The 25,883-nt window shown below is 38.4% G+C and overlaps 2 protein-coding genes and 1 long non-coding RNA gene across 8 annotated transcripts in view; 2 read left to right on the forward strand and 1 right to left on the reverse strand.

The window, feature by feature from the left end:
- The first annotated feature begins 4,505 nt into the window (after window positions 1-4,505).
- Window positions 4,506-7,286, forward strand: LOC116394177 (high mobility group protein B2-like). 2 transcript variants are annotated; one of them, XM_031867054.1, is made up of 5 exons: window positions 4,506-4,587; window positions 5,391-5,550; window positions 5,975-6,126; window positions 6,279-6,453; window positions 6,591-7,286. In XM_031867054.1, exons 2-5 carry the CDS (start codon window positions 5,404-5,406, stop codon window positions 6,756-6,758), a joined length of 642 nt encoding a protein of 213 aa, XP_031722914.1. In that variant the 5' UTR covers window positions 4,506-4,587; window positions 5,391-5,403; the 3' UTR covers window positions 6,759-7,286. The 2 variants fall into 2 exon arrangements, with proteins under 2 accessions (XP_031722914.1, XP_031722913.1); XM_031867053.1 differs by lacking the exon at window positions 4,506-4,587 and having other exon boundaries at window positions 4,594-5,550.
- A 91-nt stretch (window positions 7,287-7,377) lies between these two features.
- The window catches only part of wdr17 (WD repeat domain 17), a 55,023-nt gene continuing 36,517 nt past the window's right edge, over window positions 7,378-25,883 (forward strand). For 4 of the 5 annotated variants that reach the window (XR_004213440.1, XM_031867040.1, XM_031867041.1 and 1 more), the window contains exons 1-15: window positions 7,378-8,643; window positions 11,207-11,335; window positions 11,723-11,906; window positions 12,477-12,707; window positions 13,239-13,349; window positions 13,646-13,786; window positions 14,103-14,225; window positions 14,650-14,837; window positions 14,945-15,113; window positions 16,359-16,450; window positions 16,739-16,821; window positions 16,922-17,008; window positions 17,428-17,592; window positions 21,028-21,143; window positions 22,123-22,209. Coding sequence is in view for 4 of the 5 variants with exons in the window: in XM_031867040.1 (XP_031722900.1) it covers window positions 11,213-11,335; window positions 11,723-11,906; window positions 12,477-12,707; window positions 13,239-13,349; window positions 13,646-13,786; window positions 14,103-14,225; window positions 14,650-14,837; window positions 14,945-15,113; window positions 16,359-16,450; window positions 16,739-16,821; window positions 16,922-17,008; window positions 17,428-17,592; window positions 21,028-21,143; window positions 22,123-22,209 (1,900 nt within the window). In the remaining variant the exon portion in view is untranslated. The remainder of the gene's footprint in view (window positions 8,644-11,206; window positions 11,336-11,722; window positions 11,907-12,476; window positions 12,708-13,238; window positions 13,350-13,645; window positions 13,787-14,102; window positions 14,226-14,649; window positions 14,838-14,944; window positions 15,114-16,358; window positions 16,451-16,738; window positions 16,822-16,921; window positions 17,009-17,427; window positions 17,593-21,027; window positions 21,144-22,122; window positions 22,210-25,883) is intronic. The other variant, XM_031867042.1, reaches the window with a different exon arrangement.
- Window positions 18,170-20,016, reverse strand: LOC116394178 (uncharacterized). Its single transcript, XR_004213441.1, has 2 exons — window positions 19,900-20,016; window positions 18,170-19,292 (listed from the first exon to the last, which is right to left on the reverse strand). It is a non-coding gene; the product is annotated as an uncharacterized LOC116394178 (long non-coding RNA).

Consider the following 25,883-nt stretch of genomic DNA (forward strand, 5'->3'; position numbering starts at 1 on the left):
AACAGTCAGAAGCTTCATTTTAAACCATACTGTAGTTTGCAGAGATGTAGTCTGTTATATTGTTAAGGTTGATGTATTGATTTGGAGTGCAAACAAACAAAACATTTGCATCAAACCATTGGCCCCAAACAAAAGAAGAACTGTTTCACTGATGTTTTTCTTTGTCATGTTGCCACCCATCTCCAGCCACTCTGGAAAGATAACCATATGCATGGGTGACCTAAAGACCTGACCACCTGCTCAGATAGATCACCCTCCATCCACTTCAACTGGGTTTCTCATTTACATCATGCAGGAAAGAAGGGATTACTGCAGAAAACGGACAGTAGTTACCCAGTTGTACAAGTGCATGTGATCAAATGAGACCAACATCCCAGCCATGATCATCCACGAGACACCAGTCCACCGAAAAAGGTTGGGTGGCCTCAAGCAATGAAAAAGTAACATCAGACTGGTAAATACTCTGCCAAAACAGGAGTGAAGATGGTTTATAACTGCACCCAAAAAAATCGAAAGTGTTACAACCTCACTGAGGAGTGTCTGCTGGGGAATGGAAAAAGAGTAATACTTTTATTTGATTTATTTGTGGTTTATTTTACTGGAATGTATTAGTCATAGTGGTATATATAGTTTATCGTCGGTCTTCTCCAAACATTATATATTACATTATATATCAATTAGGGAACCATGACACAGTATTTTGTTTCAATAAGAATTATAACTCATTTTAATTGTGTTCATATTGCAGCATTATGTGCACTTCTCTCTCCACACAGTTACCCGGTTCATACTAGGATTTGGAGCTGGTTCTCTGGGTGGGCTCTGGAGAAGAACCCCATTGGAGTCAATTAATGTTCTTTTTTGCTTTCACTGAAACTTGTCCTTTCATAGTGGCCGAACTGTAGAATCGCACTTATCTGCGTTCGTTCCATGGGGCCGAAAAAATACTTTCCCTCATAGACTTAAATTTGGAAAGAGACGTCTGTAACTAAATTTCCCAATAACAACACTTGCCGTTATACGAACCATTAGGTCGTAAAGGTTGTAAAATGCACTAATCGCCAAATCCAGAGTTATTTTCCTTTCTCTGTCCATGTAAATGAGCTCAAGAATGAGGCCAGATCGAGGGCTGGAAGGTGGAAAACACTACAGTGCATGCTCAATGGGAAAGATCAGTATTATTCAGCTTTTTTTCATTGATCATATTACAAATATTACAATAAATTGTGTAAAGAAAAAAAACAAGACAATACAAACAATATCGAATAAAAATATATAAATCTAATATATTATACACCATATCATCTGAATTATATTCTCGGAAGTCTGACTTTTTTTGCTTCATACACCACCGAGCAACTCTCGAATGAACCTCCATAAACACCGAGCGATAAATATTACTGAGAGCAAAGTACATTTGCCACCTGTTGGTTTTAATAATGAAAAAATTGTGGAAGTAAATAGTTCGATAGGGCGAAAACTAATTCAATTGTGTTAGTTTTACGTTTTTTTTTCTTCAGCTGAAGACATATTGCTGAGATGGAATGATGGCAGGTAAAGCTTTGTGGCTGTCAAATTCCAACACTCGCCTTCCTTTCGTCGTGCGAGAATGGACTGCTGGCCAATCCTTGCACTTAAATGCTACACAGGGCGGGTCTTGCCAAGACGAGTAGTGGGATTCGTAATAGGGTACATCCCAAGTCTCTAATTGTCATTTCCTCGCTCCTCGATCCTTGCTTGAACCGGAAGTTGTTCTGCACCGCCATATTGACGGCCGTCCCAAAGCTCTTATTTAGATCGGAGGAGCGAGGATCGAGGAGAGAGGAGGGATCTCCGAGGAGCCATGAGCAAGGACTCACGAGAACATTCATCCAGGAAGTGTTTTAACGGCCGACACGCCCCTCATTGTTCATCAGTTATGTGATTGGACGCTGCAGCCGATCAGACTGATAAGATTTTTTTCAACATGTAAACAGTGAAGACGGATGGTAGATCAAGCTTTATATTTGATTAGTTTTCTGATTCACCATCTGGTTTAAATACATGTTCATTGTAGGTCTGAACAACAAAAGGACCACAAACAACTTTCTTCATTTAGTAGAAAGATTTGTATTTTCATGATCTGATATTTCCCTCAATAACATTTATTATGGATACAATTAAAGTCAGAGAGAGCTTTTTACATCATTTATCATCATTTCATTCAGTCACGTGGGGCTGATCATTCCTGAGTGTTTGATGACTTTTATCATTTAAGTTTAACCTGAAACATGGAGCCTAATAAAATAATTCCAGCATTTAAGAGAAACCATAATCATATTCTGGGTTAATTAATAATGAGGCCACAGTCACAATTTCAAAACGTATAGAGCAAATAAGTCATAAATAAGTCAAATGCATTCTGTCGTAGAAATCGATCCTGCGCTTATAAACAGAACACAGTTTGTTAAAGAGGTAACAGGCTACAGAGAGAAAACACCTCTACAGTGGTGATTATTGTGTGTCTTTATAGTTATTAGTATTATTACTATTATTAAGTACAGTGATCATGTGAACAGACAAACTTATCAAAAGTCTCTCCAGCTGTTAAAGCCGACTGACAGCTGATCCGGCTGTGATCAGCTGATCCTTCGTCATCAGAAACAGACGTCGCTTCACGTGACGCTTCAGAGGAAAGGTCGTCTCATATCTGTTAACACATATTTCCTCGTTTCCTCTCCCTTCACATGCGTCTCTCCATGCATCCCTGGTGGGAGGGACTAAGACGCAAGGAAAGGACACAGGCAGGGAAACGGGGATGCAAGAGACTTGGGATGTAGGCTCCCCATATTAGGGTCACAGAAACCCAGGGCATGATGGAAAACCCATGGCTGTAGTCCGATCAAAGAACTGATTGGCTCTTCATTTTGACAACAATAACCACGTTTTGTAGAAAATCCAAATTTTTCTGTGAAATTGTAATATGTAATGCTAGATTGTTGGCTATGAGTCATAAGTCATGTTGGCTTCACATTGTGCAATAAAGGTTTAGTCTAAAAACATATACTGTGTGGTTGATAATAATAAAGCTTATGTCACAAAACGAGCATCAGAGTGTTTTACAGGGCAGACATAAAAAACAAAGGAATGCAATTTCAACATACATATATATTTACAATTACATATAAATAAATCCAAACGTGGTCTGCAAACTACAAGTTGCCTACAGATCGGATCTAACCGGATGTAACCAATTCTTTAACTTCCTGTATATTCTTTGAAGGCAGCTGAAAACTGTCCGACTAGTCCGCAGTTTTTTCAATGCTCCAGCCCCTGCTGCTGCCGTCTGCTCTCGTCCACCTTCCAAGCGAGTCGCAGCTCATCTCAAACGAGCCTAATGTTTGCATTTATATTTCATATGTTGTTGGTGTGTGTGTGTTACTTGCTACCACCTGCCATTGAAGACTTGCCAGTCCTTTGTAGAAAGATTAAAACAGTTTCTACCTGCATGCACCACTACAGTTATTCACTTATTCACTGACGATTGTAGAGAATAGCCGATTGCCATATTGCCATTTTTTAGGTAATGCTCAGAAATAGATCAGCGCAGGCATATTCTCTCACAAACCTAAACCTTAAGTGAAAAATTCCTTTATTAACCAGGATCATTTATTTTAATAATTTAAACGCTAAAGATGTAAAGGACCAAACAAAACAGATTTGTAATAATACACATCAAAGAAAGAATACTACGTGGAACACAAATTATAACGCCTGAATTGTTGATAAATGATTACAAATTACATTATAGCTCATTGATGGAAAACTATGATATATTCAGCTTTTGTTATTTTCACATTGTGTATGTTGCTGCCTATGAAGAAAAAAACATAAACACATCAAAGTTAATTTGTATGATTTTTTGTACTCGCATAATCATACATTGCACTTAATAGCAGATATTGATTTGTTGGTTTCTAGTATGTAATCAATACATTGTGTATATTCAGTCAAAAAGCTAAATTATAGTAGTTAATTAATTATTAATTTGACTTCTCCCTTATTGAGAAACGGGTAAGTTTCATTCAATTTTTTCAAGCCAGTTTGCTGGTTAAAAAAAACAAATGATCAGTTTAGTTTTTTGACTTGTCCTAACAAGGGTAGTTTGACCAGTCTCCTTGTAATGTAGCTTGTTCAATGAAACGAAATAGAAACAGTCCTATCGTTGTTTCTGCTGCTGCCAGTCTCATCAAGAAAAAACCGGTCAAACGTACACAAACACCCGACAACCCATAAACAGATGAACATAATTTGACTCGAAGCAGACAAAGGAATTTTCGCGCCGTATGTTTAAAAGCCCAGTTAAACCAATCAGCGTACAAACAACGCATACAAACGTGATCGCACTTAATACAACCAATCACAGTGGTGTTTCTTTCTCATGCCCTACATTCAAATATAAATGTTTAAATCCGGCCAATCATCTGACGGCTGGGAGGAGTTGTGGAAGTACTTTGAGTCAAGTTTGTTCGCCCTCGCAGACAGTGACAAAACAGTCGAGCTTTTTGTCCTCGCTCAGTCGTTTACAACTTGTCTAGCTGAGAACAGGTAAGACCATCGCCGTTTTTGCAATTGTGTCGAAATAATATTGTTATTGAAAGTCTCCAGCGGTTTCCATCGTAGTATGTCTCCGAGCAATGTTGTGCATTTTTACCAACTAAAGCCTATTACCGAATTAAGTTGTTTGTATGTTAGCCTGGCGTTAGTTAACGTAAAATCATGTTTCCTAAATGTATCCAATCGAAGCAGTTGTATTCTGCTTAATCTATGTTGCACTGTATGGCCTCTGTCGATACGAAAGGCAGCTAAATGGTAGTATATTGCTGTGTTCGCAACATGCAGTTCAAACGCCATTTGGTTTGGTAGCTTAGCCTGCTACACGATGGTAGCCCCGCATGTAAGTTAACGTTCGACTTAACCATTTAGTCGAGACCCACTCGCGTGGTTTAAATGCACAGGAGCAGTTGTGTTTAGTCAAAATCATAGCTGTTAGATAACTTCGTAAAATAGTTTTTCGTAAGCTTTTGGCGCAGTAAAGTTTAGGCGGGAAGATACAAAATGGAGTCCCGTCTTTTTGTCCCATAGTAGCAGAAATCCGATTAGAGCCCGTAAACACCCGTGTGCTTTTGCTTCAGCTAACACGTCACTTTCATCAATCCGTTTCAAGCCATTTGCTTAATATATTAACGGTATATGTTTACAAGTGTAAGTTTAGTTATTGGGCCGATAACTTACAAAGTGATGTAACGTTATAACCGTAACTTAACATTATACAACCTCACGCATTTGCTATGAAGTGGGTTCGTAGTATCATGTGACTTTTTTTTTTTTTTTTTTTGCATGTGCTCTAGATCAATCGCAGCCATGACAAAGGACCCAAATAAGCCAAGAGGAAAGACCTCATCATATGCTTTCTTTGTTGCGACCTGCCGCGAAGAGCACAAAAAGAAACACCCAGGGACCAGTGTAGGCTTTGCAGAGTTTTCCAAGAAGTGCTCTGAGAGATGGAAGGTAAGCTGGCATCAATTTCTTATATAGCATTTTACAAACTATATATTTTGCATGAAATGGGTGTGGCTTTCCCTACATTATACAATGAATTGAATGATGAAATACCAAAATGTGACAAACTATCAATAGTATAAAGTGAGACTGTCTAAACCACAGAACTGTGTTGACTTTGACAGCCAGAGGTGGAATTTATTTTAGTGTAACTTTGCTGTGTCCTCTCCCTATTTTGCCTGTCCCTGCATAGTCCTTCGCCCTCTCTATTGATTTGGTGTGATGCACTTGAAAAAGATAGCTTACTATTTTCATATAAACAAACTTAATATAAGGATGTTAAGTTATTAATAACAATGTAATGACCATGGACAGTCTTGTGCAGAAAGATGCATCAAGTCAGAATTTTGAGGTGTTGCTGAATTTTTTGTAGACTGTCTCAGCCAAGGAGAAGGTGAAGTTCGAGGATATGGCTAAAAACGACAAGGTCCGGTATGAAAGGGAGATGAAAACGTACATCCCTCCTAAAGGTGCCCCCAGCAAAGGAAAGAAGAAGAAGGACCCTAACGCACCTAAAAGACCACCGTAAGTAAACCTACGCCACATTGCCCCATATATGATTTAAAAACATTAGACTAAAGAGTTGTATAATTATCATATTTAGCTTCTACCTACTTTCATGTGCAGGAATGCAGTTTGGTGCACTCTGACATTAACTTATTTTGCTTTCTCTGCAGTTCCGCTTTCTTCGTTTTCTGCTCTGATCACCGTCCCAGAATCAAGGAGGAGAACCCTGGTATTACCATTGGTGACATTGCCAAGAAGCTTGGAGAGTTGTGGTCTAGACAGACTTCCAAAGACAAGATTCCTTTTGAGGCCAGGGCTGGCAAACTGAAGGAAAAATATGAGAAGGTATCTACGCATTGCCAGTTTTTGCTTGGTACTAACTGTCAAGCAACTAGATATGTCTGACAGTTTATATTTTTGTTAATGAAACTCATGAACAGCATCAACGGACAAGGGTTTACATAAATGTCTTTTCTTTTAAGGATGTTGCGGCATACAAAGCCAGAAGTGGCCTGGGGAAGAGTGATGCTGGCAAAAAGAGTGGCCCAGGCAGGCCCGCTGCCAAGAAAGCAGAACCAGTTGATGACGATGATGACGAGGAAGAGGACGACGAGGAAGATGATGACGATGACGACGACGACGACGACTAAGTGGTCTATATGTTAAAGGTTGTGAATTTTGCAATGCATTGTTCAGATCAAATTTTGTGTGGATGATTCAAACGGTATAGCCTGCTGTCCCTGTTGGTCTGCCTCTAGGATACCAGACCTGTATTCCTTTTCACATTCAGGGATTTAGTTTTTATTTTGTAACTTAGTCCCCAAATTTTTTTTTTTAAACGTTTTTTTCTGCTGAACTCGTTTGTTACATCTAAGACCCCTCATTGCTATCGTAACGGGCAGCTAGATATGAATTTCCTGTGAAAATGTACTGAAACTCGTGTACAAGTGGTGGACAGCAGCAAATTGGTAACGTTTTAAAAAAAAAAAAAAAAAAAGTCTTGTTTTCTGGAAGCACTGCTCGTTTTCTGTTTAGTGGTGCGGTTTCTTCACTGTCATTTTTACTACCAAGAGTTATCTGTAGTTTGATTAAAAATGTTTGAAGCCATTTTTAGTGTGGAACTTTGAAAACTTTAACGTAGAACTTTTTTTTTTTTTGTAATAAAATTTTGTATATGATAACTGTATGGACATACAATTTATTCAGTTTGTATTTTAATATCTTAAGACTACAAAGTGAAAGGGTATTTCTTAGTTTCTGTACCCACTGAAGTTCTGCTTCTCTTATTTAGTGGTACTTTCATTAGTTGGACACGGTACCACCCATTGGTCAGATACACCAGAATCATTAGTTTTAGATTTTGGGTTACAAATGGACTGTCTAACGCAATCGTTCCCCTCTAATCCTAACCTTTATCAAATGACTAGTGAAATGCATATATTTTAAAAATAGGAGTTCCTAATTTGGGGATTTTGATGACTCACCAGAACTAATTACTTTTTTAAAATCACAGACTGATGTTGCGCATTAATGGTGCAGCTCAATGTATGAATAGCGGTGGCCAAGTAACAAAGACCATCATTGTAATTAATATTCCTAACTTTCTCAGTGAAATGGTGATCCCACAGTAAAGTAATTGTTTCCATGGGGGTCTTAAGGGCTGTAGATATGGATGGAATCCACCCAGGACTTTTATGAACTTTTTGTGTTGGTGACAAAACTGCCCAAATATGCAAAAAAATTATTTCACTTTGAAGCAGTCTGTCTAAAATCCTGATAGACCACTTCAGTGTGCTTAGGGGCCCAGTGTCCCTATGGTTATAGGTTAGGGAGGGGTAAAGCTAAATTCTTGGCCATGTAGAGCCCAGCATTTTTTATTTTTTTATTTTTGTTTTTATTTACTTGTAGGCAGTTGTAAAAAAAAAAATAGTAAAATCGTTCTGCCTTAGTTAATGTTAAAGGATAAATATTCTTAAAACAAACATAAACCTCTTTCCTTATTCAGCAATACACTAATATATAGTAAATATTCAAATTTGTGCAACTTCTGTATACAGCCAGGCTTACCATTTGTCAGGAATTAGAAAACATGAACAATTCAATATTCCATCAAAATATTTTGAACTTCCCTAGTTTCCAACATGTTACATTAGCCTACTACTGTAAAGGATCAGAATAGGCCACTTCTTCCACCCCTGCTTGAAACTGACCTTAACTGAATTTGAACTGCTATCGAAGAAAGCGATGAGAAATCTGGATAATTCAGATCCAGGCACCATGTATTAACGCAGGGAAATCGCACTAATATAATCATACATCATGCTGGACCGAGTCATGAGAGGAGACAGCACTTCTGGATTTGCACAGAAGAAATACTTCCTGACACTCCAGACAGCCAATAGCTGATCAAATTGATTATTCCCACTGACCAATCATTGCCGTCGTTACGACCCACCTCACGCGGAGGACAGTGATCAGGGGGCATTTCAGAACCTGGGAGCTGTCCATTGTGCAAGAGCCAGCTGAGAACAGACGGTAAGAATAAAAACAGATAGACAACACATTAGCTGCCCGCTAGCATTGTAATACAAATCAATAGCGATGACACACTAAACAGATGTGAAATCTTGTTGAATGCACGTTTGTTATCAACAAGCTGCCGCTTAGTAGTATTCAGACCTACCATATCTGCGACACTCAAGTGCCTCAATAACAGACCGTTTCCACACGGATTAGTTTGTGCTGTTGAAACCTGTTGATGGCGTCTACATATTTAGAAGGATAACTGAAAAACAAAAGCGTCTGTATGGCGAGTGGTGGCAGCAATTTTGGATGAAAATAGCTAACGCTAGTATCTTAAAAAGGGTTAGCATATTGGTTTAACGGTGGTTCAGATGAGCATTTATTTGAGGCGATTGTTGCCTATTGTCATGTCTGAAACGAGGAATCTGTGATAATAATAGTTCCGTGGTCAGTGAATGCCTCTCTGTTAGCCTAAACCAAGTAGGCGGCTTGGTTGTGAAAAATAGATCTTAAAACCGGGTCCTTTGAGCTAAAACGAACGGTAAATTAGCTAAATGTAGTAGAAACATAGTGACGTAGATAAATATATTGTGGCTCATGATGACTATCCAGCCTAAGGAGCTAGACAGCACCATTGTCTTATCTAAGTATATGTACAATTTTAAGAGACACCTCAATTATTTTACAATAGCAACATGTCTTTTAATGACTGCATCTTTTTACAGTTTTGTTCTGGTTTGCTGGGTGACTGAGCCAATCTACTGTATAGAGAATACTCATTTTCAAAGACTGTGAAATGAGACAACCCAGTCAGTTTTTTTTCTAAGCTGCCCAGATCAGAAAACATGTGATTCAACAAGCCATTCAGATTTGACTCCCCTTCCTATGTTAAATGCGGGTTCATTAGAATATACTGGCCATGGTTTTAGAACTACTTTGCAAAAGTGCCCCATGATTTTTGCTCAAGCCAATCATAACAGTCTCTGCTTTTTTTCGGCAGTATGTATGAACCTGAAAATTAGCATATGTTCCCTTTAACAGCAAGTTTAATGCTGCAGTCCATGGTGCTAAAAAGATTGATGAATTAAATTTCAAGAAACACCTCAAATTTCACTTTTTGTATATTAGAAACACAAAACATTGTCAAAACATATTTGAAGTATTTGTCTATTCTTAAACCCTTCACACAATTTATTGCAAAGTTATAGCTTAATGTACACTCTGAGGTGAGCATACAGTAAATATGAGAAACAACATTTAGAACAATGTAATCAATATGGTTGTTGCTTGGTGCAGCCCTTCAGCCTCAAATCAAGTGGTGATAGTTCTTAAAAATGTCCTAAACAGGAACGACATGAACAACAGAGCACGTGTCATCAAGTTAAAACTCCTGTGTAAGACGTCTCTTGGACGCCATCAATTCTTTAGCAGAGAACTAAGAACTAACTCCAAACTCGACAAGAAAAAGGAAAGACATGGAAAGAGAATCAAGAAAATCAAGACAGTGGCTTTGGGCTGTAGGAGATTAACATAACATTGGAGGTAGACCGTGTCAAAGACATTAGCTTGCCGACAAATACAAGTCAAATGTAATCATGAGATGTCAAGAAAGGTCAAAATGTTGTGTGGTCGTTACTTTGACAACTGCACCATTATTGTTCAGATGATCACACCATCAATTAATGTTCAAGAGAAATTTATATGTAAATCAGCCAATTTGCAACTCGCAGGAAGAGGTTACAGGGTAACTGGTCAACATCTTTTTGAAGATTACTGTTGAGAGGAAATCCTTACTCCCTTGTTTGGGTGAACATCATAGGTATGACAAATATACCAAGTATGACATGTAGGCCACAGTTCTATCTAAAGGTTTATCTTTTGGGATTGATTTGGTAAAAAAAAAAAAATGGCTAATACAGAATTACTAATACAGGAACTACATTTTTACAGGAACCTTTTTACAACTCTTGGTTTGAAGATGTTTAGTTGCTATAATGAGTACAGTCCCACCATTCAGACATACTGTACTCGTTGTTGAGTCAGTAGTCAGTTCCTAAAATTAACAATAAGCAGCCATTTTAGCCAATCACAACAGAGATTAATTAAATCCTCTCTTTCTCCTTAATCATCTTATCCTCCTTAACCTGTGGATCTACGTAATATGTTGTGAGTGTTACTCTGGTACTAACAGAACTGTACACTAGAATTCAATCCATAAGTCACAACAAATAATAGAGAGGTGTTGATTCAGTTGTGTGGTTGGTGTTGCCACACAACACCTAACAATACAATGCAATATAAAAGCACAGATGATTGTCTTTCAGCTGACAACTGATCTTTAGACTCTGTTTAACATACATACATATTAGCTGTGATGTGTCCAGAGATACTGAGAATCTGATCAGTTATTGGTAAGTTATTTGCAAAAAATGCTTGTTTGTCTACAAAGATTGAACAGAATATAGAAATACACAGAACATATAACTCAAAGCTATGCAAAAGCTGAATCTTTGGATTTGTAAAAAATACTTAAATATAACACAATTAGTATCTACATGTGTTTGTGTGTCTCTAGGTGATAATGGCCAAGGTGAAGCAGGTGGGCTTGCTGGCAGCAGGCTGTCAGCCCTGGAATAAAGATGTGTGTGCTGCTAGTGGAGACCGCTTCGCCTACTGTGCTACTTTGGCTATATACATCTACCAGGTAAAGTACTTGTGTGTATTTGTGTTAATGAGAGTGGTGAATAATTCAAATCTAAGATGGCATTATGTTAGCATGCCACTTTCATCCTTTATCATAGGAAATGTGAGTTTACTGTATGGTTGATCTAATACAGTGTACAGATACAAATGGTATCCATAGGCAATAAACCACAATACATGCATCTTGGGGGCTGCAACGCCCGTAAACCATAATTATACACAGTGCAATGTATTCAAATCTTAAACAGAACTATTTAACTCATTCAAACACAATACACTACAACCCATTTACCCATGTGATGTTATATTTACTTTTGTTTGAAGGACATTACTGCATTACTTTCCCCCTCTTTAATTCCTTGTCATTCTCTCTGTCTCCTTGTTATAGTTGGATCTGCAGTACAATGAATTTAAATTGAGGTCAATCATGTCAGAGCACAAGAAGACCATAACAGCCATCAGCTGGTGTCCTGACAACCCTGATCTGTTTGCGTCAGCCTCTGCTGATAACCTGCTCATCGTATGGAACCTGGCAGAACAGAAGACTGTAGCCAGACTGGACAATACTAAAGGTTAATAGATGATCCACACCAGGTTTTATTGGCACACTAGAGTGTTTCACCCTCAGCCTACCAACATATTTGATATACACGCACTACCGGCTGTGGTCTCTGGGGACCCTAAGAATAAAGTACTATAAGAAACAACCATCATAGCAAAATGGTCATCTCAAATTGTTATTAGTCATGTATAGTTAAGTTACAGTTAATCTGCTTATTGTGTAAAAGGAAAATGAACAGCACATGAGGTCTGTGTCAAAATGACTTCCCCCTGATAGTGTGTGATACTTTAAATGTTCTATCTATTCTATTCAATCTATTAAAACTGAATAGGCTGCAATTGGGTGCTTTTGACGGGGGTTCTCCAGGACCCAGCTCTACTTAAAACAGAAACAGAAAACAATGATATAAAGTCATTAGGAACAAATTGATTGACAAAGTCAAAATATAATATAGCACCTGTGAGATATGACAAAAAGTATACTTCTGGGATCTGCGGGGACCCCAGTTGGGAGGATGATGGTTAAGGTTAGAGTACGGCAATGTCCTTTCCTGCATAAAGAGTCTCCTCTTCTTTCCCAGGTGTTCCTGCATCAGTAAGTTGGTGCTGGAACTTTGCTGACGGTGTGGCATTTGTCTCCCAACGCGGCCCGCTGTACATCTGGGTATATGGCGGTACTGACCCCGGGGTCACAGTGCATAAAGAAGCCCACTCCTTCCTGTCTGATATCTGTCTCTTTAGATGGCACCCCACCAAGAAGGGCAAACTGGTGTTTGGACACACAGATGGAAGTCTGTCTGTTTTTCAGCCAGGTACCTATGTTTTGATTAAAACACATTCACATTTATGTGTGGATTTTTTGGGGGACATTTCTTTGACTTTCGTTCATTGCTTGGAGGCATACACATTGAGCCTAACTATAACATACAGTATACTGTGCTTGTTGTAGGAATAGAAAAAATGTTTTCATTTACCACAAGAAAGACCACAATATGTATCAGTGCAAATCCTGGTCAGCCTCCCGAAGAAATTCTTTCTTAGCATATAATTACGGTTTCTGAAATTTCCCTAGGAAGGTGTGGAAGTGACCTTTCGTTCACTTGGAGTCTGGAGACAGACTCAATTTCCTCCCTCTCCCTGAATGTCGATCTTGTTAGAAGAGATTTTATGAGTAAACTATCTCTCCGCTGCCCAGTGAAATAAATCTCAACATTACCATCATAGAATTGGGCCTGCCATCAGTCTTCTACAAAGTCTAACGCTACTCTTGTCTTCAGTTTCCATAAGAGGTATGCTTCTGTAAACACACATTTTCATTATTCTGTCTGTCCTCTCTTGTTTAGGGAGTAAAGGCCAAAAGCATGTGTTGCGTCCAGAGTCATTAGAAGGAACAGATGAAGAGGACCCAGTCAGTGCTCTAGAATGGGACCCTTTGTCAACTGACTATCTACTAGGTGGGACAAAATATGATCAACATCACCAGTATTTTGTTAGCTGGAGTGATTTGAATTTGAAATAAGAAACAGGACTTCAAAAAGACATACAGAATAAAACAATGAAGTCAATTTTGATTTTAGCATACAGTTGTTTATCTGTGTTTTCTGAGCAATTACAATTTAGTACCATAAAATAACAAACACTGGGTCTATTTATGGGTCCAACCCATTCAGTTACTGGGTATTACACAAATCTCTGTGACAATAATTGCAACCTCAGATGCTAAATGATGAAAAAATTCTCTCTATCACAGTGTCTAACCTCCATAATGGCATCAGGCTGGTGGACAGCGAGGCCTTGGCTTGTATCACATCCTTCTGCTTCCCCTCAGCTGCTGCATCAGTTCAGTGTTTGGCCTGGGTTCCCTCTGCACCAGGCATGTTCATCACCGGAGGTAAAGACTGGACATTTCTGTGTGGGATGTGCGTATGATCTGGGTTCTCTTCTGCCTTCATGTGTTTACCGCTACAGTTGCCTTTCAGCCAGCTGGTATGTGGGACCTGTTGTTGCCACAGTGCCTCTGTCAATGTATTGATGCATATTAATTAATACTTATTATACTTTGGCTTCTTAAAAATACAGAAATACTTAGTATTATGCAACTTTAAGATAGGAGATGGAGTTTATATTAATACAACATGCTCAATATGACAGGGCACGTTTACAAACCAGTACAAATATTCAACACATTTGCATTATCTGTCTGTCAGACTCCCAGGTTGGAGTGTTGAGGGTATGGAATGTGTCTCGCTCCACTCCTTTGGACAGCTTTAAACTGAAAAAGACCGGATTTCATGCTATGCATGTCTTAAACTCCCCACTTGCCAAGAAAGGTAGGTATGTTTTGGACTAAAACCTTTTGAACTTCAAAAAGTGGTTTGAGCTGAAAAATACATACACCACAGCTTTTATAAGTCGCCGGGGTTCTATTTTATGGTATCAAAATCTTGTGCCAAATTAAATTATTGCAAATGCAAGTTTGACAGTAAATCCACATCTTCAGATTTGTGCTCTCAACGACAGCTTTGTGTCAGCCACCAAAGCGCAACAGATAAGATTGAAAATATCATGTCTTTTCTTAAATACACTGTGTGGGAATAAAGCAGCCATTCGAACACTGACCAATTCTACTTCTCCTCTTGTGTGGCTTCATTTGATTAGCTCAACAACTCTCTGTCCCTGAAATAAGGTTAACTGTTAGGAAATGTAAGGATTACCAAGATTTTTAGAATAACACAACAGATATTGTCTCTACAGCTCAGAGTTCCTGTTCTCCCAGTAAAAGTCACCACACCAGTTCCACCAGTGAGGCTATACCTCCCCCAACCCTGTCTCAGAACCGGTCCTTCTCTCTGCCTCCTGGCCATGCTGTGTGCTGTTTTATGGATGGAGGGGTGGGACTCTATGACATGGGGGCCAAGAAATGGGACTTCCTACGGGACTTGGTATTCTTTAACATCCTTTGTAAAGGCAACGGCCTACACATGCCTACACATGACTGAATGAAGAAGCCTTGTACTGTGATTTTGACTTGGTTTAATGTTGTTTCCAGGGTCATGTAGAGACTATTTTTGACTGTAAGTTTAAGCCAGATGATCACAACCTGCTGGCCACAGCTAGTTTTGATGGAACCATCAAAATCTGGGACACAGACACGCTAACAGCTGTTTACACCTCCCCCGGCAATGAAGGAGTGGTCTATTCCCTGTCATGGGCTCCAGGTATTTTAGCTCCACCTCTACACACACTACAAGCCTCATGCATGCATACAGCCAACACAAAAATCTATTGCCAGGTTTCCACCAAGACGTTCCTGGTAATTTTTGTCCTGGGACTACTTTTTAAGGTACTAAAAGGTTCCTTCAGCCAATTGTTGTCAGAGTTTTCATAGTGCTCTAAAGACCTGCTAAGATTAGACAAATTTATCTGTGGAGTATGAAAAAGCAACATGACATGGGACGAGGGCTGTTGGTGGTCGCAGGGTAAACATTTTATCTAAAAAAAAACATGTTGCACAAAAAAAAAAAAAAAAAAAGAACTTGGTTGTGTCTCACTGCAACGACATCTACTGCTGCATACTATTTACTGCTGCACATTGGATGTTATGACTGAAATGCAGAGGATGAAAATTAAACTAAGATTGTCAGTGTCCACAGTAAATCATCTGAAACAATCAGGAAATAACCTTTTTTATCTTATTCACAGCACCGTGCCGCTGTCCCTTCTATCATTCGCCCTCTCCGCTTGCGATTTCTTTGCCTTTTTAAAAATGAGTCAGAAAGTGACAGCAAAGCCTAACTTACTTTTAATGTTATCAAACATTAACATTCTGAGAGACAGTAAACCTACACTAATTAATGTGCTTTCATAAGCGCTTTGATACGGGGAGTGAATGAATGAGGAAATGAAACAGCCTCTGTAAGAGGGAGGAGACAGAGAAGTTAAGGGTTTGTTAAAGAAAACCTGCTAGCGAGCAGGTTAGGTTCACAGAGTCAGTTACTATGTTAACAGACCCAGTGTTTAAGTTACCTTTCTGGAACTTAAAACCCATGATTTCTCTCATCTCAGGGTTAACTAACTCACGAGTTTTCACTAAACCTGCTTTCTGAAACAGGTCCCAGGGTCTTTTGGGGGGTAAAATGTCCCATGACTTAATTTAGACCCTAGACCCTAGACCCTGTGGTTGAAAAGTAATGAGGTTCTCTTAAGATTCCTAGTTCTGGGGGAAACTTCCTGCGGTTGAAAAGTAGCTTATGCATGAAACCTTTTTGACCGTGAAGTACTAAGGAAGGACTTACAATCCACTGTAGGTGATCAGAACATCTAAACATACATAAACACAACCTAAACATCCCGGCCCGTAGAATACAAGTACATACACAAACAGGTCAGGTATGTGGTACAAAAGACAATAAAGTTCATCATCTGTTGCTTATGTGTTGGTGACCTTTGTGTGTGTTTTGAAGGAGACCTGAACTGCATTGCAGGCGCAACATCTCGTAATGGAGCGTTCATCTGGGACGTCAAGAAAGGAAAGATCATCACTCGCTTTAATGAGGTTCCTTTGACTTTCAGTTCCAAATGGCCTTGCAAAACAAATCTGTGTATCATGTATGAAAATCACCAGTTAATCACTTGTCTTAATAAGTTAAAATGTGGTGGCTGTCTCCCCCTTTTTTCTGCTGACAATCTAAAAAAACGTATTACAATTTAAAAGTGAAAATTAGCTTTTTATAAATGATTACTCTATCCTTGCTAACTGCCCCTTAGTGAAACATCTGACTAACTTATTCAAAATTATGGATGGTATGATGTCTGCAGTGACGACCTCTCTGTCTTCCTCCAGCATGGTAAGAACGGTATATTCTGTATATCATGGAGCCATAAGGATTCTAAGAGGATTGCTACCTGTAGTGGAGATGGATTCTGGTCAGTCCTCATTTTCCCTGATACCTCTATTCTGACAATAATAAAGCACAATATTTGTCTTTCATAGAAGTCTTACACGTTGTTGTTTTTCTGACTACAGTATCATCCGGACCATCGATGGTAAAATCCTCCATAAGTACAAACATCCGGCTGCTGTGTTTGGTTGTGACTGGAGCCAAAACAACAAGTAGGACCTTAATCCATGAGCCATCTTTCTCAGTGGGGAGGTCAATATGCATTGGAGAGTCAGATACTTCTTTCACTTATTTAAACAGTTTATATACAACTGGACCTGAGAGACAAACTTATTTTCAACAGAAACAACATATTGAAACACAATTACAGGATACTACTAGATAAACAAAGCAGGATAACAGAAAAGATAAAAAGGAGGCTAATAAAGGTTTGGAAGAATAAAACAAAAAAAAAAAAAAAGGAAGAATTGGTCAAAATTGCCATTCTTTGTGAGAAAGAATGGAGACGAGTGTAGCTGGGACTGCAAAATCAGACCAGTTCCCATCCTGTCCAAACTTTTTGCACATAAACCCTATTGTGACATTTGGTAGTTTTACACACATCTTCCTGTCTCCTTTTCTCTCTCTTTAGGGATATGATAGCAACAGGCTGTGAGGATAAAAATGTTCGTGTGTACTACCTGGCCACCAGCTCCGATCAGCCTCTAAAGGTCTTCACTGGGCACTTAGCTAAAGTATTCCATGTTCGCTGGTCTCCACTTAGAGAGGGAATACTGTGCTCTGGATCAGATGATGGGTGAGTGCAGACACAGATAGCTACAGAGTAAAATCGACAGTGTCAATGAAACACTTATAGAGTCAATTTTAACACTGATTCAGTGAACATATGGTCCCTATCTACAGAGTGTTAAAGCTACACTGGACATAGTGTTACATTTTTAGAGTCAATTTAACTCTGGTTAGAGTTCATATTTTACACTACACTACACTGAGAAGTGTTACTCAAATTTGACACTATGATGTAAATAACACTCGTAGTGTTATTTAAATTTGACACTAGGTCTTTTTGAGTGTTAATCAAAATTAACTAGTTAAGTTACTCTTCATGAGTGTTGGACCTACTTGACACTAAGTATTGATTAAGAAATTACTCCAAATACAGTGTTGCTTTTTAACTGACTCCTGCCAGTGTTAAAACATATTTACTCCCTTAGTGTAATTCTTACCCAACACCTTATTTTCAATTTACTCCTTTTTTACTCTTCAACAGAACACTTAAGAGTTTTGCATTTTCTACTTTACCATGTCAGCTAACACTTCAAACAATAAAACAAAAAATGTTTGCAGGGGAAAAAACAACAAACACCATTATATCCATATCTTAATAACAATTTATTAAAAATAAAAAAACATTAGTTTGCATACAATTTTTCATCATCAGTTTAGAGATGCAAGTGTAACTCCCATTTGTGCTACATTGTGCAACAATTAAACATCACTTTCAGTTTCAAAGATGGAAAAAATAAATTGTTCTTAAAAGACATGGTATATTTAGAATAGTACAATCTTAACAATGTCTGTAAACACTGAAAACTGTGTGTTTACAGTGCATTTAGAGGATACACACATCCGAGTACAATTCAAGTCCTTTTCACCTTAGAACAAACTTCGCTATCATCTGCAATCTACCAAGCAATTCAAACTAAGATCTGATTGGCCATTGAAAGAGTTGGGATGTTATTTTGGCTTTAAATATTCTGATTATCTGCTGCCTTCAGACATTGTACTGCTGCTGGGAAAACTGAGAAAAACTAAAATCATAGGGTTGTCATTTTTTATTTGAAATACTAATTCTGTAACTATATGTTATATCAAATTTGACTACAGTTAGATTTAATATTGGATTTTTGATTTGCCACAGATAGTCTTCTATACCAGCAGGTGTTTGAATTACATTTTTAAAGGAGAGATTCACAGATTTCTACCTTTATTTCAATTTATCTGCTCAAGGTGTAAATCTAACTGCACTCAAATTTGATATTAAAACATATAGTTACAGATACAATATTTTAAATTGACATCCCTCATGACTCTATTGTAAAGGTCTTGTTTGGAATTTATTAGTATCTTGGCAGATGATAGAAAGTTGTCTCTAAGTTGAATAACAATAACTATTTTAACCAGTAAATGACTCAAGTCTTGCTGGCAGAAATTGTACAAACAAACAATTCTTCATATTGAACAGCCACATCCAATTTAACAGACACAGTTCTGAGTTGAGTACAGCCCTAAAATAAATATATATATATATATATCTTTCCCACAATCGTAGAAGAACAGATGTGCTTGAAGAAGAGATATCTAAATTACCTCAGTTTCAGTCACCTTTCGTCCGGTTGTGTTCCTTGACATTATGCTCTCCTCCAGGTTTCTTGGCCAACGCAGATTTTTCCAACTGTGAAACGATGATTTTTATTTTAAATCACATGATGGTATCTGTAAAAACAGCAAAAGTGAAATCACATTATGACCTACAACACAATTCATTCTGAGACAACACTGAGGTTAAATTTAACACTAACTAGCTTTTGTGAAACACACATTAAAAATGACTGAATATAAATGTAGACAGCAATATAACGCTCACGTTACTTTGAAAAGTGCTTATTCAGTTTAACAGACAAAAAATAAACTATTAATTTAAACTAATTGGCTTTAAAGTGAATCCTTGCAGGAGGGCCCATGCACTCAAAGGGAAGGTTTGTCCCAGATAATATCACATCTCCCCACACACGCAGTATTTGCTATTTACTGTCATCTATGGGCATTGAAAACAATACAACACTGTCAGTCCTCCACATTGACCTCTCTTGCCCACATTGTGGAGTTTGATGTTAGCTAGTTAGCCTAGCTAACTTAATGTACGAGCACATTTGAGCTAACGTTAGCTTTCAACTCCGTCAGGTTAGCCCTCTGCTATTCGGTATTTCAAGACACAAAAACAACTGGAGTGTATGTTGAACAACAATATTAAGCTATTCGAATTATTCTTTTCTGCTGAAATGCCAAAATTTGGTTTGATACGTGATTTAGAGAAACTTACCACAGTCTGTCGAGAAGTGCATAATGGCGGCACGGTGAAACTCCTGATCCGTTTGAAAGGAGAAGGAGGGGGGCGGAGCTTACCAGAGTACAGAGTTCTTTCCAGAGAACACTTGTCGCAGTGAACAATGACATCAACACTGGGGGACGTTTTACTCTTGCTGTTGTTGCAATAACTCTGAAATAGTCAATGCACTTTGACACTGCATATTATACAGTGAAAAGTTTAACTCTGATTATTTTCACCAACACTGGCCGATAAATTGGTAGTAATTACTCTTGCCGTTGTTGTAATAACTCTGAAAGAGTCCATATACTTTGACAATGCATATTTGACACTGGGGAATTTACTGTGTACTGCAAATTAACACTATTTAATAGTTTTTTTTTGGATGAGATGGACATTTAATTTGGAATCTGTTTCACTGCAAAATGATAAGGTACAAGAACAAGAAATCAAATAAGAATATTATAACATATACATCACGCATACAAGTAAACATGTGGATTACAAAATGTGGACATTGTGTGTTAACAGCATGTATGTATTGATAGCCAAATATGAAATGTGTCATGTATGTGTCATTTTGAAACTCTAAATGAAATGGAATCTTAAACGATTTTTATAAAGAGGTTTTGTAGAGTTGACATGTAGAAACACATTTTTACCAGTTTCAAAACATTGGCCCAACAATTATTTGTCCCTTTTTATTTTTATTTTTTTTTATTTGTCAAGAGATTTTTAAAGATCTTTTTTATTGTGTATTATTATAATGTCATTACCAATCCCTGATGTCACCCACCAAAATCCAAAGCACACGATTACTATCATTTATTTTTAAATCGATTGACTTGTCTTTTGCGAGGACTAACTTCAGACAGCAAACAAGTTATTTAATTATTTCAGATGTATCAGAAATGTTTAACATATACAACAGGCATTCTTTTGTATTATTATCTGTTGTTAAACACACAAAGTAATTATCAATCATTTATAACTCAAACTCTGCAGTCATTGATGTGAATATACCTGCATTTTATATGGGGAAGAAAACAAGCATTAGGCATTTATGTAATCATTTGAAATGAATGAAAAGGGAAACCCCTGTCTGTGTGTCTGTCTGTGCAGCACTGTTCGTATATGGGACTACACACAGGATGTGTGTATCAATGTGTTGAGTGGTCATGCAGCTCCTGTCAGAGGCTTGATGTGGAACACAGAGATTCCGTACCTCCTTATTTCAGGTAACGTCATGAGAAGTACTTTTTTTGATTTTCCAGTTACCTTCTTTTACACCAACTGTTTTGTGATCAATGTGTTGTAATTGTCTCCACTGTTCAGCTACTTTTGTTCTTGCTTGTCAATGTCTGTCCACTGTAGTCCGAACAGGCCAACAGATATTTAAGAACTACAAAAAATAAATCAACATAAGTACCAAGGCAGTGTTTACACCTATTGTTCTGTTCAATGTATATATTTTAATCATATAACATATATAATATATAATATATATTGTATTTTTATGTTCTTTAGTAACAGCTGTCACCATTTTGCCTTACAAAATGTTACAGTGGATAGAAAGTGAAAGGCTGATGGTGGGTTTGAGGTTTATATTTAGAGTAACAACTGGTTCTGTGGAATTGAATCAGAGAGCTGTACACAGGTCAGCCAGAAGCCAGTAGCTTTATGTAAAGAAACCTCTTGGTACGATTTTTGTCGCTATCAACTGATGATATGGAAGATCTCTATAGGCAGTTGTAGGAAAAACATGTCTCCTCTGCAATCCTCTGTTTTTGAGCAAATTATGCATTTAATTTTCAGGTTTATCAGCTGTTGCTTATAGCTCATATTGTGCTTCTGAGATGGTTCACACATAGATAGGTTCACAGAGTCAGTTACTATGGTATGATCCAGAGTTTATGTTATCCGTCTTTCTGACACTGAGTCTAAAGCTCCTTCCATGATTTTATACTCTGCCTGTTTAAAATCTCTGCAACCATTTAGCTGACAATTGAGCGACTGGCATAAAACTGTTGCAAGTCCTTTATAATATATTACTAATTGCATTTTTAACATAATGATGCATGACAGAGTAGGTGGTGTTGCATTTAGATTAGTGACAGTTTTGCTGACATGTGTACGATGTACAATGGATTGTATTGAAGGGACTATGCTGTCAGAGGTTGTTGAATTCAAATTCTAAAATGTTGTATTATTTTGTAGGTTCTTGGGATTATACAATCAGAGTGTGGGACACAAGAGATGGCACATGTCTAGATGCAGTCTACGACCACGGAGCTGATGTCTATGGTAAGACAGAACAACCTGAAACAGAACAACCTGTTAGACTTTTTATACAGCTGATATATGATGGGTGTCAATTATTCATGTGATGAAGTGAAGGTCCTTCACTTAAAATGCAATAAAAGCTGTCAGTTATTGCAGTTAGTTATTTAATACACCTTGTGCTGCAACCTGGATACATCGTCAGCGATGGACTCGATTTCTTCAGGTGTTTCGGGTCTTGACATCAGACACCCTTACCTGGACGACCCAGCCGGGGGTGATCAAGCCCTGACTTGTGTTCATGTAGCACATTATGCCAAATGTCACCCTTCTTCAACAAGAGCCAATGGGAAGCCTTTTTAGGGGCTTCCAATACATTCCTGATGGCTCATCTTATTCGCCAATAGTCCCAGGGCCGATGTAGAGACTGGCCCCTGCAGCCCAATTCAACTGGCTCACAGCAGGCCTTCCACCATTCCATCAACATTCAGCTACCAGGTCTACATACTTGGCTCTCTTCCTTTCTTGCCCATCCTCCATCCAATCTTCCCAGGGGATAGTTTGCTCTTGTGGTGGAAAATATTCCTATACCCGCTTTGCGTGAGTCTTTTAATGCTGAAATACATAATACCAAAAACCAGGTTGTCTTTTAAGTATTTATTCTCTGCGCAGAGAAGGTTCATTCATCACAACAGAATGCGTACAGTCTCAGTGAGGAAGAACCAAGAACAAAGTGAACAAGCTTTCTTTATACAGAATGAGCAAAGGTGGGGGCCGATGGCCAATGTTACAGACATTTCAGTCTCAGACTTTTGGTCTCAGACTGATAGGAACAACATTCAAAAACAAACGGTCAGCAACCAAAGCAAAGGCCTTGGTGCTGGAACATTCTCATACAACACAGTTAGTTATCTTTGTGAACAGGCAAGGGATAATTCTTCTTTTGTACAACAGAGACACAGTGAAGTTCAACAAAGTTCAGAGCAAAATTACTTATGCATGAATACAATATACTGAGTAGAAATATATACTACAGAAAAAAATACCATTACACTCTAGCAAAACCTCTTACTCTGTTGCCAACATGTGGTAGCTGCAGGGACCTGCGGTCAGGGGAGGCAGGGGAGGCAGAGCCTCACCTGTCATCATGAAAAGTAAAAAACAAATAATGATAAAATAAAAATAAATAAAATTTCTCTACTGATCTGTGCTATAAATGTAATTTCTGTATGATTTCAATAATTTTAAGCATTTTTAGAGTCACAATCGCTGAATTTGCGCATGTCCTGTTCAAACAGAGAGGAGACACGCGAGGTGAAGGCAGCGAAGAGATCTGCCTCACCTCAGATTGTGCAATCCCTAACAAACTGGGTTGAGCGCGTGGCTTTTGCTTTCTCATTGTTTGTCACCACTGTAATATTTGTTGACACTTGTATTATATGTCCTTTCTTTCCATAGAATAGGTCATGTATTTCACGTATGTGTAGAACATATTTAGTCGTTGCTGATCTGACAGAAACCGCAGTGAAAAAGCACAGAGGGGAGGCACACAGTACCTCTGCCTCAATGAAGGGGGCGTTCTTCTACACTTCTCTTCTTCTTCTTATATTTTGACCGCAAACATTTAAGATTAAATATCTAAGCTTAAACAATTCTCAAAAAACAGGGAAATATGACCAAATCAACAGCAATTCAACGGCGGACAGGTAAAGTAAACTTTTATGTGTTGTTTGTTCTCTTTATAAATCCGTGGTTGTTACACAGATTATAGCGGGATCCCGCGAGCGCTCCGCTTCTTAAACAGGTTGGTGGGGCAGGTCGCAGATCGCGGCACACACGCTCCTGGTGCATTCAAATATGTACCTTACCTATGTGTGTGCAAAGAATGCTGATATGAAAAACAACCAGTAGTCAATGTGCAAGCTGCCAATTGAATAGTGATTTAAGATACTCTATATTGGGTTCATATATTTGTAAATCTGACTCTGAAAGATCGAGTCAGTGCCTCACCAGCCACGAACCTCACCGCACGTCACTGTGGTAGCTGCAATAATATCAGTGAACCTCAGTTGCCTCCCTAGGTTGACCAGGAACTGCCAGCCTCTTGCTGTTGGGAGCAGACCATCCTGGCCACACCCTGCTCAAACAAAGGCGATTGTAGATGTATTTGATGAGTAATATGGATTTCAAGCAATAGGTGGTGATTTTGTTACAGGCCTAGGCTGGCCTCAGCCTATTTAGTTGATGCCAGTAAATGTAGGTGTTGATAACTGGGGAAGGAAACAGTTTTGGACTGTGCTCAGTTAACATCATGTGGCATTATTTGTTTTAACTTTGGAACCAAATGTATTGGACATCGATAGTCTACTACACCGGAGCTACTGGAGTGTTACCGGGCCATCAGGTATCGGGACGTCAGACCGTCTATGCCGGCCATCGTTGGGGGTATGTTCAGCGCTGACTAAAATATGAATGGCCGTTGTTAATGTGTGTGCACACATTAATAGGTGTTATAAATCAAATGCATTGGTTGCAGCTGTTTGTAAACAATGTGTGCGAGTATTGTTTCGCGGGTGTAAAGACTGACGTTAAATGGACTTAAGTAGGTCACTGACTTACTATAAACATGGAACAGGAAAACATGAAGCAACTTCAGGATTCTCTTGCTGATCATAAGCAGGCAGTTGGTGAGACTGAACTTGATGGGGGGGAGAACCAGAGTTGGGCACTGTAAAAAAATGCTCTGTTAATGAACACCTAAAGCATTGATAGAAAAAAATTGGCAATTTACAAAAAGAGAGAAAGATTAAATGAAACTAACAAGTTCAACTTACAAGTTCATGGTGTGATGAAGCAAAACCAATCATTTGACTCTCCCAAAAGATGAAGCAGAAAAACATAAACTCTGGTACAAAGCAAAAATGTTGTGAATGTCAGGGATTTTATTGCTGATAAGTGGTTGTCTAAAACTCAAAAGTTGCCCTGTTGCAGATTACTGTGATAGAGGAGCCTTACTCAACCTCATTTTATATTCTACAGCATTTGAAATGTTAAATCAAACACCTCCAGTAAAAGTCATGTAAGCTCCAAAAGCAATACATCTTCTACTTCATCTACACGCATTAAAGCAGAGGCAGACAGGCCACACTCATGGCTCGTGCTGCTACTTTAATAAAGCAACACGCTATGGAGGAACGGGCAGATCTCTTAAGTTCAGAAAAGGAGCAGCACTGAACAGTGATTCAGATGGACAATCCGATGGAATGGAGTCTTATGTGAGGAAAGAGGCCATTAAAGACAACATCCAACATCTCTCAATCCACATGGCAAAAAATATGAGGCTCAGTATGAGCAGTCCTCACGGCAGCACGTCTCTTCAATCAATGTCGTTCATTGGGGATAGAGCAGTTGCATTTGATTACCAGAACTTCAAGGATGCATCTCATAACTAAACTAAACTATTAAGCAGGCTGATGCTACATCTCAAAAACAATAAGTCAACTTTGAATCCTCGGAGCATCAAAGAAAGCCAGAAGTCGTTCAAAGCTCTCTACATTGTCATGGCAATCATCACACATCAGGAGAACTCTACAGTTGGCTGCAACGGCAAAACGAGATTTCAATCAGGAGAGAAAAGTCAGATAAAGAAAAGATAATTATTTATTATAAACAGATGATATGTGATGATAAAGTCTTCA

This window comes from Anarrhichthys ocellatus, unplaced genomic scaffold, assembly GCF_004355925.1.
Source record: "Anarrhichthys ocellatus isolate YVR2014 unplaced genomic scaffold, GSC_Weel_1.0 scaffold38, whole genome shotgun sequence".
NCBI classification, from domain to species: domain Eukaryota; kingdom Metazoa; phylum Chordata; class Actinopteri; order Perciformes; family Anarhichadidae; genus Anarrhichthys; species Anarrhichthys ocellatus.